This window comes from Macrobrachium rosenbergii, chromosome 5 (genome assembly GCF_040412425.1).
Source record: "Macrobrachium rosenbergii isolate ZJJX-2024 chromosome 5, ASM4041242v1, whole genome shotgun sequence".
NCBI lineage: Eukaryota > Metazoa > Arthropoda > Malacostraca > Decapoda > Palaemonidae > Macrobrachium > Macrobrachium rosenbergii.
In genome coordinates this window covers 24402698-24423987 of record NC_089745.1, presented here as the reverse complement: position 1 = coordinate 24423987, position 21290 = coordinate 24402698, and the positions used below count along the sequence as shown (strand labels likewise).

Here is a 21290-nt window from a genome sequence, read left to right as displayed (position 1 = left end):
TAGAACCTAATTATATACGACTACATCAAACAGTATCAACATCACGAATATAGGAAAGACTCTACTCAGCTGCTTCTCTGAAAAGGACAATTCACATACACTAAACATTAGGATACGCGCGCATTCACCGTGTCATGCAGAGTATATTTTTTTATCCATGACAACACTCATAACATACATAAAATAAATCATATCATATCAGTTTATCATCTTAAGTTACTACATGTTCTCTTGTTTTTAGGTTCTTCAGGACAGTTAAGGGGCACTCACAACACTCATTTGAGGGCATCCTTAACAGAGATTATTTATGTAAAATTCTGGGGCCACTATTTATTGCATGAATGACACAACAATACATGTTTACATTATGTAAATCAACAGAAAAATAAATCGTCACTTTTAGAATTTGGTTATAGACTTAAGTACTCGTATATATACAACAACGAATGAAATATTTCTAAACCCACAAACAGCATTGAAATGGATATCACTCACCATTGTTATTGTATTTACAATTAATTTTTTACTGGTCATAATGAAAACTACCGCCTTGTTGCATATTTTGCTGTTGTCTAAATGGGTTGTTGTCTACCGGCCGCTGGTTGGTTGGCTGACCAGCCACGTGTCCATTAGCCCCTTGGTTATTATAATCAGTCACTTGCATTTCCATGGATTCGTATGTTCCATAGTTCCCCTGAGTACCGTCTTTGGAAAGCTTGGCATATTCCAGGTGATTCTGGTCCTCACCTGGAACGTGTTGGCCTTCCTGCATGGTGTAGGTCTGGAATTTGCCACCTGGAGGATCTCCCATGTTAAGTTGTTCTTGTCCTTCTTCTTCAAACGGTTTGTAGTCGTACACATGCCGTAGGGAATATAACAGTGGACAGTACAGAAGATTGGACAGTGCTATACCAATGTTCAAAGCCACAAATCCTATTCCAGCCACAACACTTCCGGCAATCATGGGACCAAAAGCGTATGCAAAGGAATAAGAAATATCTGCTATGGCATATATAGATCCATAAACACTTACGTATCGAGTGTCTACTAAGTATCCAAGAGTGGGGAGTAGGGCTGTGTCTATAAGAGCTATACCAAAGCATATAACAGATATAGGCATCATTACAACCCAGTAATTTGCAGCAAAAGGTAAGAAGAAGCAACTTATTCCTTCTAATGCCAGACCACCTGCAGCCATCATCCACTGATAGTTAGGATACTTTTTTGATAACTTAACAGTAAGGACGACACCAGCAACGTGGGGAAAGAAGGCTGGAAGCCATATCATCCCCAGCTGCCACTCCTGCACATGCATTGTATCCATCATCCAAACGCTTATGGTGGGCTCTAGGAAAGCTAGTGACACATTGGACATCATTAGAGCTCCTGCACAACAGAGAATATAAGGATCCATAAACAGCTTGTAAATAGGTGTGCCTTGTACATGCTCATGCCCTTGTTCTCGCTTTTGATCTTTAATTGGTCGCATCACTAATCGTAACATCATTGCATCGAACAGCGAGACGAAAGCTAATATTAAGAAAGGCATTTCTTTTCCTGCTAATTGATACAACGTCCCTCCGAATGGTGGTGCAACGAGACACCCAAACGATATGAAAGCCAAGGCTATACCTAACGCTTTTGTCCTCTCTGCTTCCTCTGTATATGTGTCAGCAATCATGGCTAAACCTGAAGTATCTGCAAAAGCAGACCCAACCCCCTGCAGACTCCTGGCAAAGAACAGTACACCATAAGATCGGCCACATGCAAAAATGGCCGTTGAAAAGAACATGATTATCAGGCCAATTGTCATTGGGATGTCGTAGCCAATTCTGTCAATGATCGTACCTGAAATAGGGTTTATCATTAACTGGATAAGGGCCTTGGAGGCAAAGAGGACACCTATGGCTGTGTCCTCACCTTCATAAACAATGACTTGATTAATAATTTTTGTTTTTAGCTGTGTATCTGTGAATGAATAATTTCCCGTGGCATTAGAAAAATATATTATTGCTGATTCGTTAAATTTTATCTTGCTGCCGCCTTCTAAATGAGTTTCCCATGCTCCAATCCTTCGAAGGTAATCTGGTATAATTGGAACTATCACCATGTATAACATGTTGTCTAAAAGCAGGGCTATGCTGACAATAACCAGCACTATTTTTCTCTGGACACGAGGTTCTTTCATAACCTCGTAAAGGGCATCCCATATTTCCATCAAGCTGAGATTAACCCCAGGAACCACAAAGTTCTTTACTGTGTCTGGGACCGGCATTTTGAATGTTGTATGGTTTTAAGTGCCTTCAAATTTAAACTTCAGGAGAAATCACTTGCTGTATATGCGTCTTTTTGCATCACTGGGACTTCATCAGTGTTTGATTTATTTTTCCTTCTCTTTCCTCTGTCAGTGGCATGTCATATTGCCCTCAACTGATAGCGGGGGGGTCTACTTTGCCTTGGGAGGGAGCATCAACCCAGCTCATGCCTTATCTTCTTCACTGGCAAATCTCAGCTATAATTCTCCCGCTCTCTTTTTCCATTAAAAGCTCGCAAGATCAGTCTCGACCTCGCCTGGGTTTTCTTTAATAATGAGAATGGGCTGACTTGAAGGACTCTTGCACTAAGAGGCGTAGAGGGTTCTTCAGAATACTTCCAAAGATGGAGAGTGTGGGCTTGTAGTCAGGGAAGAAAAGTACCCACTAGCACACTTCCTAAAGGGGATATCACAGAAGGATTCCGGTGAAATTAGTCTGCGGCAAACAAAAGCTATTCAAGAAATATACTAGATCCTTAGACGTTTCTGAATTGTCCTTCAGTATTTATTTAGAATTGCGTGATAAGTAAAAAGAAGTAGTGTAAACTATATATTTAGCCACCTTGTAAATCCGCTTTCAATTTTTCATTAGGACTCTTTTACCTTATTAATTTTCTTGTTTTTGTTTTTCTTTATGATGGTGTTTTATTTTATTACACACACACTGGGTAATACCGAACACACATGTAATTCTTTTTTCTTGACTGCGATTAGGTAATAACAGGTCACTAACAGAACTTACGTTTTACTGAAATGCACCTGTCATTCATTGACATAAAACAGCATAACTCTTATCATTCCACTGAGAGGATGAAGTGAATGGCAATTCATCCACTAATCGGTTGGTTCCATCGGACTTTGCGACTCCGTCGTGCAGATTCTTTAACTGTGTTAGAGCGAGATGTTGCTGAAAGATTACGATTCCGACGCGGGCAACGGGAGATTTTTGTTCTTAAAATCTTATTTAAAATGATGGTGATAGTAGCAGTGGTGGAGATTGATGATGGTGGTGGTGGTGGTAGTGGTGGAGAAATTGGTGGAGAAGGGAACGACGTCTGCCTCAGTAGATCCTCTCTCTCTTGGGTGGTTGGTCTCTTCCCTCCCTCACACAGCCCCTCTCGACCTTTGAAGAAGAGAGAGAGAGAGATACTTCGTTAGTTTTTAATCTTCTTAAAAAGGGCCAATTTGGAATTGGTTGGGTTTGGTGCAAGTTAATATGAAGCAAATGGAATGCTCGTCTGTTAAAGCTTTTGTTGCTCAGAATCATGGGATCACTAGGAAGTAGCTGGAGCCATGAGATTACCTTGACATTGACTCGTGGTTGAGTGAAAAGTCGAAAATGCTGGATAACATTACTGTAATTTCACTTATCAAAATGTTAAGATATGTTCTTCCATTAACGGTCACAATTTTTAATACAAATTGAGAGAATTATCTGAACTGATATTTAAAATATGTATAACTGATCTTATGATTCCATGACCTATATGTTTGTGATAAAGGTAGCAGTCAGAAATATACATATGCTCTAATTAACTGAGATGCATTTTTGTTTTCCAGTGAACGAAGCAAGCTCTTATCCAATCATTTTTAGTCAATCTTTTAAAAAAGAATCTTTGGATTATAATGTGAATAGCTTTATGATTATGTATCTTCAAAAAGTGAAATAATTTTGGATTAAAAAAAACGCTTATGCTTAGTAACTTCGTATGTATACCAAAGTGGAAATTATATTATATTCTCTATCCATGTCTCTTCGTTATGATATTCACAAGACAATTGCATTATGATGTGTGATAAGCCGTATCCTAACTCATGGTTCAGTTATCATGACGTTTTCTGTTCTTTTTATTGTCTTCTTTTCTGCCCCAAATATAAACAAATCTTAAAAGCTATGTAGGTTATTAAAACTAACTGAGTCACCCAGAAATTATGTCCCAAATTGCAATAATTCCAGTAGAATTCAAAGTGAAATGAAAAGAAAATAAAAGTAAAAGAATAATTATTTACCAGGGTGCGAGAGGAACGCTTGAGGCTTCTGTCGTTCCCTTCATCATTATATGTATAAAGTATATTTACTTACTTTATCCATTCTCATCCACATTGTCATTTGTCAGACATCCAAGTTACTCCCTACCTTTGGTAAATAACAATATTGAATGTATATTTCAAGTGGTATTTTTTCTTTATCTAATTTTACAACGTCTAAACCAAGAATAATCATCGTTGATCAGCAACTTGGATGACTGATAGATAATTACTATAATAATACACATCGTATTGATATGTATGAGGAATCTCTGCTATACCTAAGTGCAACATGCACAACTACAGTTTTTGTCACAGTGCATTGTGGCCATATTTTAAAGAGTTATAGTAGATTCAGTGGGGTGACAAATATGCCAAAATGCAATATGAGAAAAAATTACACTACAGTCAAACACTATTGAAACATTGCACAAAAATGGACAGAACAGACATGTAGGATACTAAGTAACACATATTTAAATAAAAACCCACTTTCTACTCCATAATTAATTTTAATTATTCACGTTTGGTTTATATGTAGATGTTTTCATTTTTTCGAAATTTTGATATTTAGCGAAGGTAATATTTATTATTGCATTTGCGTAATGTAAACCATATTTACGATGAGTAGAATATAACATATCAATTATAGTGATTTAGTGCGAAGCATTAAAGGAGAAAGCTGGGTAATGACGTAGATAATTTTTACACCAATTAACTTAGTAGGGAAAATAGCTTTAGCATGAAATAGCGATGCTGAAGGAAACCTCTGTAATTATTATGACACTGACTTCCATAGTAAGTACTGAAATAGTAGCATGAGATGATGACTGAGATACGAGTTGTGCTTTATAAAGTTATTATTCATGCTGATGTCGGTGCTTGCAATGGCATTGTTACAAAAGGAAAAGATTAGGCTTTTTATTGATTTTGATCTGTTAGGATGGTGTAATTAGGAATTCAGGTCAGTATGTCGCATGGTTCGTTTATCTTAAAATTAGAATGATTTCATTAGCGGTTCCTCTTTTTTCCCTATTGTTTAATTTCTTATCAGCTTAATAACGGGAATTCTAATAACATATAGGGTAAATGCTCATATCATTATCAAACCTTAACAGTGCTAGCCGTGTCCAATTGTTTGTTGTTATCTCTAAAAGAAAGGCTCATAAATACTAAAATTGGATAACAATTAGATCTCTGAAAATATCAAAATTTATTTTAGCAAAACGGCCCTTTGCCTTCTGATGCTACATATTTGCATCATAAAATAACTAGACATATCTGACATTGTATACGTAACAGATATAAAGTTACTATGCTAAACATAATGCGGGGGTTTCCCAACAACCGTTATTTTTTGCAGGATTGAAAGAAATATCTGTGCATATTTTGTGTAGATTGGTCAAATGAGTTCCCAAATTTAGGTTCTTCCGGCTTTTGTATGACCATTAACCATATTTTCGAAACTTCCAATGCACCAAACTCTGCTACACGTTCCGCTACATACGTAGGTATGAATTTTCTTGTTTGAGGGTACCCTTAGGGGAACTCTCCTTTCTTTTATCCTTTTCCTGTTTCATTTTCTGAAAGACAGTTTAGAGAAGCTACTTGACAAAGAAATGTTTCTCCGGGAATATTTGTGAAAATGCTTTACTTACTCTTTTCCTTGTTCCCTGTTTTCTTATTTTTAAATTTTAAATACGTCAAACTGCGCTCATGTTGATATAGTCGTCCAGGAAATCTTTTGCCCTGCATGGTACACGTATGCCATCATACTGTCCTATTCACTTGCATATTTATTTATTTGTAGTCCTTGAATTTTCATGCTATAAACCCTATTGTTAATGTTAGGTTAAATTTATCCTTCTTGCTTTCTTTCTTTTGTTTTTATTAGTGTATTTTATTTTATATTACATAGTTTTAATACATGCAACCTTTAAAACTATGATGAATTGTCATCCCAATGATATACAAAGTATATAATTCATTGCTCAACAAATCGTGATACTGCCATTTTTAAAATTATATATATATATATATATATATATATATATATATATATATATATATATATATATATATATATATATATATATATATATATATATATATATATATATCTAACCTGCCATTTAACTCTTGATATTCTTTTAAAGCTTTATTCTGACGTCAAATTTTGTAGATATAGTTCCATTGTCACACCATGATTTATTTCCATTTAGCAAAATACAGTAGAGCGTCCTAAACTTAAGTATGGTCTTACTTTCTTATGCAGTTGCAGTCTATTAAATTTCCAAACCTTATTCAGCCTGTTCATTGTTTAAGTTGGTTTTTTCAGTCTTTCACTAAATTCCAACTCACGAGAATCTAAATTGTGTAAGATATCATTGTTTCTAAACATTTGATAGACTTTGCTTCATTAATCCTTTCTCCGCGTATTGTTGTATCGTCCCTTTTTGCATACTCTGTCCTTATTGCTTCTGTTTTTATTAGATTTCTTTTGAGTCCCATCGTTCTAGCTATAAGATAGATTCTGTTAAGCAAGCTTTGTAAATCTTATGGTGATTTGCTTATTAAAACAGTACTATTTGTTTATTATAAGTCTGTTAGTTTCGTACCTTTAATCTTAACCGTTTTTTCCATTTGTGTCTACTTTTTCATTTTAAAATGTATGAGAAGGGCATTTAGTAAAGCTGAAATAACATTCCCTTTTTGCAACCCAATATTTACTTAAATTCACATGACAAAACTGATCATTAACTTTGCATCAATTTCATTCATGGATAATTTCTGTTAGCTCTACATATTTAATGGGAATGTCATGGTGACTCAAGACTTTCCATAATATTGGTCTGTGGACATTGTAACATGCTTTCTTGTAATCGACAAGAACCATCATCTCTTAAGCTTTTTATTGATTCCTTCTCCAGCCTACTAAATTATCCCCCTCCTCCGTGTTAATCATAACCTCACAAAAGGTCCCGCCCAACATTGTCTTTCTTCGTTTAGTGTTATTATTAACCCATTTCTCTTTTTGACAGGTACGTTCATTGTTTTCTTCATCAATAATTCTATGGGTTACCATTACACCAGTACCACTCCTTGAACACTTGGGGTAGTTAATATCATCAGCCTTCTTGTCCAAATTTTCTCCCTTATCTCTTCCTGATTTTCGTTAAATTTCACTATCTACACTTCAGTACTTTACGTTTTAGTTTGTTTCTTCATCTCCTCCCGGAAATTTTGACTGCACGTACCCATGCTTTTGTTTATACTTTATCAAATCTCAGTAATTCTTTTTACAGAAGACTGATGTGTATTCTTGATGTCAAACCTGTCCTCTTTTATCGTTTGTTCTTCCTCAGATAAGGTTTCTAGAACTGCAGATCTATTTAGACATTCGATTGCAAAAGTCTCCTTATGTTTATGTACAAGAAGCTTTGCTGTATAGATATTCTGCAAAATTTTCTGTTGGGTACTTTTAATTTCAGCTTCAAGTGTTTAAAAGACAGGATGGCGATGACTGCCCACATCTGCTTCTTTGCAGCTCCTAACATTCCTGCGTTCTTTTTCCCTTGGTTAATGTATTCATCAGATGTCAAAGTACATTTGTGGTTCTTTTATTTGAAAGTGGTACGTCCAACTACAAAATTATTTACATCTTATAAACTAGTAAATTTCACCCCATTTTCATTTTGCAGTTTTTCCCATGACTTCATAACCATTAAAGCGTCCATACCTTCATTGGCTCCACCAACTTTTGGATTCATATCGTCAACAACAGTTCTCTTACTTTTCCTGGTATTTCATCCATAAAATTCCTCAGTTCTGCACAATATTCATCTTTTATTTCTTCAGAGACCTCATTCATTGGTGCACAGTAGCACATTATAATGCTCATGTTGCACTGTTTTGATTTAAATCATGCCTGCAGTAATCTACTGCTCACTGGTCTCCAGTCAGTGGGATGTCTTTTTCTGCCTTTTGTGTTGAGGTCATGCCTACACGTCTACCAACTCCATCTGCTACATTACCCGTATCCAATCTCTCTATTTCCCATTCCATTGCACCATGATTAAGAAACAGATAAGATGTTCAGTCCATATCTTTTGAATTAATTTTCTACCAGTTGTAACTTTCCAATTTGATTCAGGGGTCTTACTTACAATTTGTGTTTCAATTTATCCTTAAAATAAAAAAAGGCAGGAGATTCTTAGTACCCCTATATGACCGAGACGGGGGCCACTTATGTAAATAATCCATGGAAGATTCATTGCATAAATTTACTTAAGGATACTTAAGGGTAGTACTAACTTTTAATAAGTAGTTCCTAGCCAGAAAAGCCAATTTATGCGTGTATGTATGAGAGTGTGTGTGTGTGTGTATATATATATACACACATATATATTGGCAATTGCTTTTTTTATAGCATGGGAAAAAGAGGAAGGATATATGTGATCTTTGCTTCTTTTTATCTATATTTATCAGTATTCAGGCAGCACTCGGCTTGAACAAATACTGTACATAATGTACTTGTTGTATTGCAGATTAAGTGCAACTGGGAAATTGTGTAAATTTTTGGCGTCATGCTTGACGTGACATATATTATATATATATATATATATATATATATATATATATATATATATATATATATACATATATATATATATGTGTGTATATATATATATATATATATATATATATATATATATATATATATATATATATATATATATATATATATATATGTACTAGATGAAACCTATTCACGTGGAACAAGCCCACAGGAGCCAGTGACTTGAACTTCACTTTTCCAAAGAATATACTGTTCATTAGGAAGAAGTAAGAGGAAGTGAAGGGAAATCCTGAAAGAAGAGATCCCACTTATTAAAAAAGAAAAATAAATTGATAAATAGATAAAACGTATTAAAATGCAAGAATAGTATTAGGGTAGTAATGCATTGCATCTTCGCTTAAACTTCTGAAGTTCCAATTGCATGACATCCTCTGGGAGGCTGTTCCACAGTCCAACGTTGTGAGGAATAAAGGACCTCTGGAACTGAAAAGTTCGGCAGCGAGGCACATTTACTGCATATTGGAGCTGCTGTTCAGCGAATCTGGTTGCTCTCGGCAGGTAAAGGGGATCAGAGATCAGTTGTGAATATGAAAGATCTCTGTTGATATACAACTTATGAAAAAGGGACAAACAAGAGACCATCCGTCGATGGTCCAAGTCATAACTGCTGCTATTAGGAAACAGAAACCTACCACCACGAACCACTCTATCTAAAAGAGATAAATATCTGGCAGAAGTGGACATCCACACCGGAGGACAATATTCTAGTGAAGGCAGCACAGATGACCTAAAACAGGTTGCATTGATTTTATCACTGTTATAAATATATGAGGCCTTACGAGCAATACCTAACTTCCGTGCGGCATTTCCTAAAACTTTAATTAGATGTTTCTCAAAAGTCAGATGTGAATCAGAAGTTAGACCTAGAATATCTAAAGCTTCAGACTCATTCAGCAAAGTTCTGTCCACTAAATGGGAATATGCGGTGGGAAAATTAATCATTTGATTAATTTTAATGACTCATATTTGATGGATTTAAAAATTATTTGTTGAATGACATAATTACTTAAAATGAACGAAAGCCCTTGATGCTATCGATAAGCAATTAAAATCCTTGAAATGTGATTCGGAATAGTGTTTGATAGTGTAAGTTGTGCCACTGAAAGTACCAGGCGAATTGGAAAATCCAGACCCACATAGGCGAAAACTGTGAAAACGAGTGCAGATTTGTGAAAGATAAAGCACAAGAAAGACATTCGGTGGGGGAATTTCACAGGTGCCTCATGCGCCACGTGGCGTTGGAACCGATGATGATGGTGAGATGAAATCAGGTTTCATGTTTGGAGAGCATTTCTGATTCAGAAATGTAATCTTGATCCCAACACTGAGTGAACGAATTTTATTCACCATTATAAAATTATTACTCTTTTAATTATATATCAGATCATTTGTTAAAATCATTTAACAATGTAGGTATGTATGTAAGCATGTAAGTATGTATAACTAATTATGTTGACATTGGAGTCTTTGGTGGAATAGAGGAAGCACACCCGAAGGTTCTGTGATTTAGCTAATAAAGAAAAAATTGTTGTGCGAAAAAGTCACACAAGCACAAGTCACGTCAACGTAAAAGAGAGAACTAATACAAAATAAATGATCATAAGCGAGTAGTAATAGTAGTACTTAATTCATTGTTTTTCATTGGAAGACATCGACGAAATGAACCTCTGCGAACAACAACGAGCAAACTTCACCCTCCGACATCCATGTGTACGTGAGCCAAGCCGTGAATTTTTAATGAGGTGTTTTCAGGGATGAGGAGAGAGGGAGGGAGGGAGGGATGAAGGTGTTCAGGGAGTAGGAGCTCGGGAAAACTGGGAGGGGTGGGCGGGGTTGGTGGGGTGTGAGAGAGAGGAAGAGGTGCGGTGGGGAGAGACCAAGCAGAGGAAAGTGGATTGATGCTCTCGGCTGAGCTTTCGTTCCTTCCATTGCTTTCGCTACATTCCCAACGTCTTTGCATTCGACCTTCGTGCATGTTTGGTCGCTGAATCCCATCCAAGACTTCATCAGTTCGAAGGTTGAGTAAATGTTCTCTCTCTCTCTCTCTCTCTCTCTCTCTCTCTCTCTCTCTCTCTCACACACACACACACACACACACACACACACACAAATGTACTCAAGGCGGGTTAAATAGAATTTGGAGAGTTAAGATTAAATTTTCCTTAGGCACTACATTTTCTTTTAACCAGTAAAAATTTTAAAGAAATTTTTATTGATTTCCTGTGATATAAAGTTGTCATTTTCTTAATCAAAGAGCATTAGATTGCACATGCGAATATTTTAGGTAAAAGAATATTTGCCTCTCCTATCAGTGCAAAATTGCAAACTGGAATTGTGCATATTCTTGCTGTAGCTTTTGATCTCATGACGGTTTTTATTATGGTGAAGAGGAAAATACAGTCCTAGATGCACTGCTTTTTTTTCTAACCTTAAGTGTAACAGTTGTACAGAAAATTAAGTGAAATGTATACCTTGACATAATACACACATACATACGTACATACATACACATGCATACACACACACACACACACACACTAAATGTGTGCCAGTATCATGAGAAAATTTCAAATTATACATAAATAATATTTTTGAATGATCACTAAAGTGGCGTGGTTTAAACATGCATTTCCGTTTACATTTGTATGGTCACAGCTCCTATCATGTATGTATTACACCTTGTGACTTCGTTTCGTTCCAAGTCCCACGCTTCTTGGAAGTTATTGACCTTTGTAAATTTTTTACTTTCTTTTTCCTGAACTTCTTCATTTTCGAATATTTCTTGATGCCTTTGCTGTACATAGCATTAACTTTAAATATATCCTCAACTTTTTTGTATCCCTCCAGTTCTCGTTCTGTCCTCATTTTTCTTCCACACCAACTTCGTTGACGTTCGTTTCGAAAGCCTCAAACATTTTACCTTAATGGCATTTAACGTCTAAAGTTAATTTCCCTAAGAAGGAGAGAGAGAGAGAGAGAGGTTGCTCGTCTCTTTATTCCATTCACATATTTACTTCCTCTGACATACTTTTTCACTACACAGTTCCTTTTACCTCTCTTCTCTCTCGAATCGAGTATACTCACCTGTACACTCACTGTACCACCGCTTGTATTTACTTTCAAAATTGCTGTCAGATCTGTCGCTTCTAGGTTCCCATCACCTTTAATTTCTTTTGCTCTACTTTTCTTGAGTTAAGATTCATTGTCGTCTCTCTCTTTATGTAAACATTTCAGACCCACCAGCTTCCGAAGTAGATTTTTGCTTTTCTAAACCAACACTATTGCTCGTCTCAGTAAACGTCAACATTTCGACTCTTTCTGTTACAAACTATCACATTCAGGAAAGTCTGAATCTATTACCTAGATGTTTTAAAGGTGTCAGTAGGTCACGACCTACTTTTGATGAATTAACACTTGATACTGTGTGGCGGGATTTCACAACCACACACTCACACTAACAAAAAAACAGCACATACACTCACCTCGTACTAGGCTAGGCCTACTAATTCCGGACGGGAAGTTTTGCCAAGCAGAAGGAGGTCACAGAGTCACCACAATCGCCGATAACGCCAACGCTCACCACACAACAACAGTCCACAACCAAGAAAACAACAACCCAACCAGTACACAAACACGACCCAAAACAAGACTCAAAAAGACTCAACCACGAAGACTCAAACTCAACTCACTCGGAACACAGCAGAAAAAAAAAAACCAACCAGGCTATCACACGACACCGATCACGCAACCAACACAGCACAAAACCCAAAACACGCCCAAGTACAAACATTCCAACCACAAAGCCTCCAAATACCAAATCACACAAACTGGAAAAAAAAAAAAAAAAAAAAAAAAAAAAAACGCAACCAAAACTCCGATCAACTACCGGAAAAAACCGTCCTTGCCGCACAATATCTCTGTCAAGACTCCCAAAACAACGAAACACGAAACCACACGGACAATCAAAACGTAAAACAAAAGAAAACCACACTCTCTAACGACATCATTCAGCAATTATTACGTACGCCGTTGTTCGTTGTCTCTCTCTCTCTCTCTCTCTCTCTCTCTCTCTCTCTCTCTCTCTCTCTCTCTCTCACACAAGACGTCGTTGTTCGTTCTCTCTCTCTCTCTCTCTCTCTCTCTCTCTCTCTCTCTCTCTCTCTCACAAGACGTCGTTGTTCGTTCTCTCTCTCTCTCTCTCTCTCTCTCTCTCTCTCTCTCTCTCTCTCTCTCTCTCTCTCTCACACACACACACACACACACACACACACACAAGACGTCGTCAAATGCAATAACCTCATTCCTCCATAACTGCAGTATACGTATACGCCCATCCTTGGGAATCTCTTTTCATACCATCATTGTGAAGAATAGTACCATCTTTCCCAGTTGTAGAATATATAGGTCAGCCTTAGAAATATTTCTATTTATGGTTGAAATAAATTATTAAAAGTTCCATGTAACATGTAATTGCCCTCTTGTCAGCAGCTGTAAGGTTTGAGAGACAGAAAAATGGTTTACCTCTCCATTTACATTCCCGATCAGGACCCTAGCAGTGAAAGCCCCTAGGGAGGAGAAAGCGTCCATCGCAAAAGTTTGAATGTAAGAGGATAAGAGACCAAAACCAGTCTTCATATTGATTTTCCAAGAGTACCATGGCCATGAATCATTTTATTATTGTGATATTTTCAGTAATATATAATCGTTACTTTTCTCATGAAATTGGAGACCTTGTACTCTTGCTGGCTTTCATAATAATGGTTGTGTACACTTGTAGTATGATGTAACCTGCATTGTCAAGAAATTCATACTTTTGATTTGTTTTTCCATTTATCTAGCCGAGTTTTTCTCTGAATTACAAAATTACAAAATTATTTTATAATCAGTGATTTGACCGTGGAATTCCCGGTAATGCACTTGCAAGGAATGCTTAAAAGATCAGCGCATTTGTTTCATGGAAATGCTATTCGCTCAACATAAGTTTCGCAGGTACAGCCCCTTTATTGGTATTTTTTGTATAGTTTGATGGTTGTCTGAAAACCCTTTCTTAATGGGAATTTTAGGTCACGGAAGTTGGAATATATAGTTGAGTTTTAAAAAGGAAAGCATGAATGTAACTGTGAATTTTTTTTATATTCTTGTAATTTGTAAAACATATTTTTGAAGCAGTTATACAAATTTCTCTCTCTCTCTCTCTCTCTCTCTCTCTCTCTCTCTCTCTCTCTCTCTCTCTCTCTCTCTCTCTCTCTCTCTCTCTCTCTCTCTCTCTCCAGTAAGCAAAACTTAATAAACCCGTATCTAATCTCGTGATTACAGGCTTTGAACAAATTATTGCTGCGACCTTTTTAGCTGGTGGTTGGAACGATGTGTGTGTTAGCTCTAAGGTGTTCCACTGCTGAGATGTAATTTTTGTGAATCAGTTGTCATTTGCCTTTTTCATTTTCTGCATCGTTTGATGGTAATGAGGTTATTTTTTTAAGTTTTATATTTAGAATATTGTACCACAGTATCACCAGCATATTGATCTAGTTGATGTGAAGTTGGTTGCTTGCTCCCAGAGTGTATCTTGATCAGTTTTCAGACACTACATGTTTAATCACCTTAAAAGTCGTAGCTGTCATTGCGTAATTTACATCTAATGAAATTATTTCACGATTGCAGTTGTTTTCTGGCTGACTGTGGTGTTTATGGCTATCCTACATTTCACGAGCATCGTTCTGCTCTGTAATTCTGTTGGAAGCTTGTGTAGTAACATCTATCACGTGGAGGTCGTTTTGGCCAACTGTGCTAGGACTCCTACCACAACATCTTCGTAGATCGATGAGCCTCCCAAGACGTTGACGGACATGGCACAGCGGTTGCGTGAGAAGGTATTTGCCTCTTGAAATCGACAAAGAGATTTGCAGCTTGTGCTGATGGAGGATCCGGGTGTTAATGTTGTTGGAAAAAATAAAGTTGATCTGGGTTACATTTTCGGTAGAAGTAGGTAGTGTGTATGTGTGTGTGTATGTATGTGTATGCGTGTGTATTTGTTTGTGTGTGTGTGTGTGTGTGAGAGAGAGAGAGAGAGAAAAAAAAATATTTGTGGATTTTCAATGGCACATCGTTACAGCTTTTCGAAATGTAGTGTGTTTTAGTTTTGTTTAATATATGAAACACCATTCATATAGTTGCTTGCTTTCATATTTTATGAAGCAAGGTTTTCAAGTGAATTATGTATTAGTCACAGACCGGAACTATTCAACATAAGTCAGACGTTGGAAGCTATGGAAAAGATATAAATTTTTTTGAAGTCCAGTATGGATGAAAAAACACAAGAGTCTTTTAGATGTTTAGGATAATGAATGATTTATTCAGAAAGGCAGAGGATGAAATAGGTTGGAAAATCAAAAAGACTAATATTACGTACGAAATTAGATTTTACATCAGTATGATCTGAATTCAGTATAAACGTTAATCATGATATGGCAGTGATACTGTCTAAAAAATTTTTTTCGATATGAGAATTAAGCTTTAAGATGAAAACTTGGAATCGGATAACAAGATAGAGTGAAAAATGATATCGTAAAGAAATTGTGGAAGTTCCATATTTAGACTATAGTATAATAACGAGGACGAGATGGGGTTGGCTTGATCATGTCCTTCTCAGCACCCAAGGGAGAATAGTACGTGATCGTGTCATTTGGGCTCATGTGTGCATAATAAGAGATGGAAGACCCAAAGCTACTTGGCTGAGAGCACTGAGACGCGAGGCTGGTGATGAGTGGGAGAATTTCACAGAAGCCCCATGTATCGCGCGGCGTTAGAGGCGATAGTGATAATAAGGAGCACTGAAGGTTATGCAGTAATTCATTTATTTGTCGTGAGGCTAAAGAAATGAGAAATCTAATTAAATTTCACTTCCATTAATCAGGAACTGCTGCATCAGATAAATAATTGTTTATATATATATACATTATATATATATATATATATATATATATATATATATATATATATATATATATATATATATATATATATTATATAATTATAATGTGTGTTTATGTGCGTGCTTCTTGAGAGCATAGCTCTCAGAACATGTTATTTCTTAGGAGGACAAAAATAGGTAGCGCTAAATCTCAAGAAAACCCATGAGAATGGAATCCAAGTGACGGCAATAGATATTCAAGTATTTATTAGGAATGGCCAATTTGATTTTGGTAAATTTGTCGAGCCTTATGTATATTAAGGAAGAGGTAAAGAGTGTTGAGAAACAGAATAAAATATATTTTATTGAGGCATTATAACGGCAAAGGCGGACAAATTTAGCGAGCTCATACAAATAACCAAGGATTTTCGAAAATAAGTTTATGGCTTTTTGGGGTCATGGGAGATAGGCTGTCTCAAATGACGAGAATTTACGTATGTTTGTTTCCTAATGAAGAGCGGGACTTTTTATGATGGATATACACTGACAATAAAGACAAATCTAGATGGAAGAAGAATTTCAGATGTTGCAAAGGCATATTGTTTTTATCTTCCAGTATTAGTCATGCAGAGCACTAAATGAAAAGTATCAGATATTTTGGGTTTTGATACTTGATATACTCTGCAATAGAAAAATGGCTTAGGTATGTACATATCGTAGTATATGTAATATATCATCGGTTAAAAACGAGATACTCACACATTATATACTGTTTATACATCTTAATACGCACTTTACGTTCGTCTATACAGCACTCTTGCATGCAGTGTTGTAGCTGGAGGACGTATCTTGTAATGATAGTGAACAGGTTGTCAAAAATTATTTTCTCGGAACTCTATTAATGTGTATGTATATTTAACCTTGCCTTTTCAGGCATGTACTGTACTTGTATCTGGAGTAATTGGCTAAATGATGAAGTCAGCCGTAAAGTTACGAGTCATTTTTCACAAGCACTACTGTTTTAAAATTCGCTTATGTAAAATACATTCCTTTTTGAATAGGAAATCTTATGTGTTAAAGTAATTCTCGCCACCATTGTCATATAAGTCTTCGACACCAATCTGTTGTTTATAATTTATTTATATTTACTATTTATTCCTTATGGAACAGGAAGACCAGTGTTTTAACATAATTTCGCCCCTCTTCCATGTGTCCATTATTTGCTCTTTACTCAGTATCAGATCTCACGTTAAAGTAAATCTCTGCAAAATATCTTCAGCTGTGTGGGAGCAGGTTAACAGCCCAGGCACTGGCAGTCTCCCCGATTCGTTCGCTATTGATCAGTGACATTTCCAAGCGATTTGTTAAACCTATGATGATCACAACAGTCCTTAAAGAGCTTTCCTTTAAAGGCCGTAACAAAAGGCGTGATTTATCATTATTATTATTACTATTGCTGTTGTTGCTGTTACCATTTAATCTGTTGTTTTTCTTTAGCACGTTATCTCGACTGTTTATCTACGATATCTCGATTGTTTGTCTGTGATTTCGTTGTTGTTTATATTAGTTATTGTTTTTACCTTATTTCTTTCTGATTCACTTCTAATTAGTACATATCTCGATTTTCTTCTTGATATTCTCACGGATAGTAGTCAATACAGAAATGCTTTGAAACTAAACTGAGATCAAATAAAATAACGAAAATTAATATGTTTCATGTTTTACTGAGTAATAAATGTACTACTTAATATCTTCGAATTACGCGAACTTTGTCTTCTTAGTGCAGTTATTGCTCTTCCTGTTAGAGTTTATGGAATACCCCGTGTCACTGTGTTTGGTCTTGCGTATTTCCTATCTTATAAAATAATCATGTTAGTTCTTTGAGGGAGATATTTACTTTGTCTTTTTCAAAAAATGGATTAAGAAATATCTATAAAGAATTTTATCGTAAAAGTGAAGTGTTGGTAGCAGTGTTTGTCCAGGGGATTGCTCTGATCATGGGACTAACGGTACTATTTTAGCTCTGTCTGTTATCTTAAATCTCATCAAAAGATACAGTACAATGGTAATGTGACCCAGAATGGAAACCGGGATCGATAAACGAAATCCTCAACTAAGCCCAAGATACAAGGATATGAATATCGTTGAAATTGTTCGGTCAAATGTTGAGTAACTGATCATAAACAGGAAGACCTGATATTCCGGGAAAACGGAAGAAAGGAGACTCCCTGAGTCAAGATGACGAGTTGAAATCATCGATTCGATTCTTAAATTTACAGTCTCAAGTCCCACAGATGTGATTATGGACTATCGTAGTTCCAGGTAGAAATGCTAACTGAAGTCATATTAATAATGTCGAGCAACATTGCTTTACAGCAGAATGGCTTGTAGGAACAAAGGTAGCGAGAGAATGTAAGCCTAGTTGATGAAAAGAAACACAAAAATAAGTTAAGAGAGAATAACAGCTGCTTAATATACTAAAGACTACCTTACCGACCTCTCTTGTTTCTTCACACATAATGTTAAAAGGTTCTTCAGAGGCTTCTCGTTTAATAAATCGCCATGATTTTGCTTTTATTGATTAACCTAAATTTCCCCCTGGGTGCCGCTTTTTTTTTTCCAAAGTAATGCCGTTCAGCTTTGTATTATTCAGGTATAAATTTCGTTTGGTATGAGTTATGTTCACCTTAGGTCTCGACTTCCTTTTTACAACCTTATAATTTGGAGTCCTTGCTTTTCTTTGTTTTCCAAATCCTCTGAAACATGTTTTTTAAAGGCTGACCTGCCATCCTTTGGTAGGTACAGATTAGCTGACATTTGCTAGGCCACAATTGATTTTCTCTCTCTCTCTCTCTCTCTCTCTCTCTCTCTCTCTCTCTCTCTCTCTCTCTGTAGAAGAGCTATGGAATCTAAAATTGAAGAGCATCTGAGCTCTTACAGTTCATGAGTAGTCTTCAACTGCTTTCTCTTTTTATTGCTCTGTTTTCGCTCTTTTGTTCCCATCTGTCGTAAGCTATTAGTTATGCGTTATTTGAGATGTTAGTGTTCGAACTCTCAGATATTTCTTGCAACACACTAAACGGTATCCATAGCGAAATAAGTGCTTTATATTTTCAAGATCTAGATTTCGAATCAAGTGTGATATTGGTGTTATTGCTGTCATTTTATCCTCCATATTTGTTCGTACATTTTGTAAAGCCAAACAGTTATAGTAACGTTTTAATTTTTCTAGTCGTGATAAGAACTGTCAATGGTACTGTAAATGAAAGAAATGTTCAAATTTGAATTAATAACGCACTGTTGGTGTAGTTCTTCCATAATTCATGACATGAATAGTTGAAACGGAAATAAAAGAAATGGTCTTGTCTGGCAGTTCCTATTCAGTGAAAACCTTGGGTCATCTGGCGAGTGGCGCAATTAATTTTCTACACTGCGCTTATTGTCCATTAATTGACGTTCTCTGTTTTTTCGTACTGAAACGTATGCAGTCTCCTACATAATTAAGTATTTCTCTCTGTTTTTCCATTTGTTTTTACAGTTGTTTATTATTTTATAGAAATAATCAATTACGTATGTACGAGTGTGAATGTAAAACAAACATGGACAGAAGAAGATAGTGTATGGATGGTGAGGATAAACTGTCACGGTAAATTTGTCATATGACCTATTTTCCTTTCAGAAAAAGCATAACAAACAAAGATGGTAAACAGTATATGAAACTTACTTTAAATGTTTTCGAATGGAGTATCTCGATTAGTTTGCCAGTTCCAGCTTCTGGAAAGGAAACGAAAGGTATGTCAGTCACATTGTATATATTGTAATATTTCGGCGTTGGTCTTACGTTGAAATCATATCAAAGATGCTTCAGGTATTTCAAATACTGAGATACAAGTGAATTGGCACGTTACGTATAATTTTTGACAGAAATGGCACGGCTTGTTCATTTTGGAAAAAAAAAAATTTTCTATCACTTTGTTGAAAAATAATATTTGGTGACGTCTGCAAAAGTTTCTGTAATGCATATAGCGACTACATAATGTCGCTATATGAAGGTAACGCGATTTGTGACCGTAAGGTTAAAACCTCTAGATTTATTGCTCGTTAACAATCTCTCTCTCTCTCTCTCTCTCTCTCTCTCTCTCTCTCTCTCTCTCTCTCTCTCTCTCTCTCTCTCACATAAACCCAACGACGCTTTAAACGAAACAAAGCCAATTACAGTCCACTAATAACCTCTTGGCGTCTCCAGTTTGCCTTGTACAGTACCTTCCCTACCGCATTTTTCTTCCACTATCCTCTCCCCTCATCTTCCCTTCCTGGGGTCGCATCCTTTCCTCTGAATATCAGCCCCCTTCCCCAATATTATTCCCTCCTAATCCCTCCCATAGTCCCCCAATCCCTCAATCGCCTGTCACAAACTAAAAAAGAAAGAGAAAGGAAAGGGAGGTTCAATAGTGTTAAACGGCTCATAAAACAATCCCTTTCGTCGGTGATGTTTTTCTTTTCCTTTTTCGTTCAGGATTCTTATCATCATTTCTTTTTCAGTAATGGTCTTTCTTATCACTTTCTTCTCGCCATTTCATTTTCAAAAATGTTCTTTCATACCACATTCTGACGTCACATTTCTCATTTATATATTTTCACAAACGGCGATCTCCACCTGTAATCGGGTCGGTGAACCGTCTTTCTTTCAAATCTTACTTAACGTTAATATTGTTAACATTAGTGTTATGCTATTCTGTTCAGGAAAACTCTGCTTCATAAAAATACGATATCCAGCTTAAATATTGTCATAAGAACTTTAAGTTATTCACATGAGAAAGTTTTTAACTTCACACCGACGCCACTATGGAAAAAGTTAAAGAAAATAAGAAATAGAATGAAAGTTGAGATGCTCTGTGTTGCAAAAGTTAAAAGGTGAAGAAATTCATTCCAGCTGAATTTGAGAGAGAGAGAGAGAGAGAAAGTTATTATCCTTTAATTTTCAAAGAGCTATTATACTTAATTTTCACCATCATTCCCGGAAGTGAGCGCTTTCTTTCATTTATAATTTTCCCGTAAATGAAAGTCAAGTGCGTCTTTCTTCGGTATCTGTAGTAACTCATTTATTTAAATTATTCTGACTTTTGTGCTCTAATGTTTTTAGCAAGTTTTTTTTTATTATTAGCAATCATGGCAAAGATATTCTTGTTTTCAGCTAAGAAGAAATATTCTTAAAAAAATGATCATACACTCCCATAACTTGTATGCTGTAGGTTGTGAGGTTATGTTGAAGTTTTGGAAGTGTGAAATAAATAATGATTAACATACTTCGTGAAGCTTCAGTTGATTACGGAGAGGTAAAATGAGCAATATATATATATATAATATATATATATATATATATATATATAAATATATAT

General features: G+C 36.0%; 3 protein-coding genes across 8 annotated transcripts in view; 1 reads left to right on the top strand and 2 right to left on the bottom strand.

Moving 5' to 3' along the window:
* The window catches only part of LOC136838899 (WAG22 antigen-like), a 342430-nt gene that overhangs the window by 63977 nt on the left and 257163 nt on the right, over positions 1 to 21290 (top strand). The window lies entirely within an intron of this gene.
* Positions 1 to 21290, bottom strand: part of ChAT (Choline acetyltransferase) — a 256104-nt gene that overhangs the window by 138435 nt on the left and 96379 nt on the right. For 3 of the 6 annotated variants that reach the window (XM_067103847.1, XM_067103843.1, XM_067103844.1), the window contains exon 2: positions 19616 to 19665. The exons of the other annotated variants lie outside the window; for them this stretch is intronic. The gene's annotated coding sequence lies outside the window, so the exon portion shown is untranslated. The remainder of the gene's footprint in view (positions 1 to 19615; positions 19666 to 21290) is intronic. 6 annotated transcript variants of the gene reach the window in all.
* Positions 524 to 2275, bottom strand: VAChT (Vesicular acetylcholine transporter). Its single transcript, XM_067104593.1, has one exon. It carries the CDS (start codon positions 2273 to 2275, stop codon positions 524 to 526), a length of 1752 nt encoding a protein of 583 aa, XP_066960694.1.

What these genes read in the sequence shown, in the direction of transcription:
- VAChT (XM_067104593.1), bottom strand. Translation starts at nt 2,275, where the DNA reads ATGCCGGTCCCAGACACAGTAAAGAACTTTGTGGTTCCTGGGGTTAAT.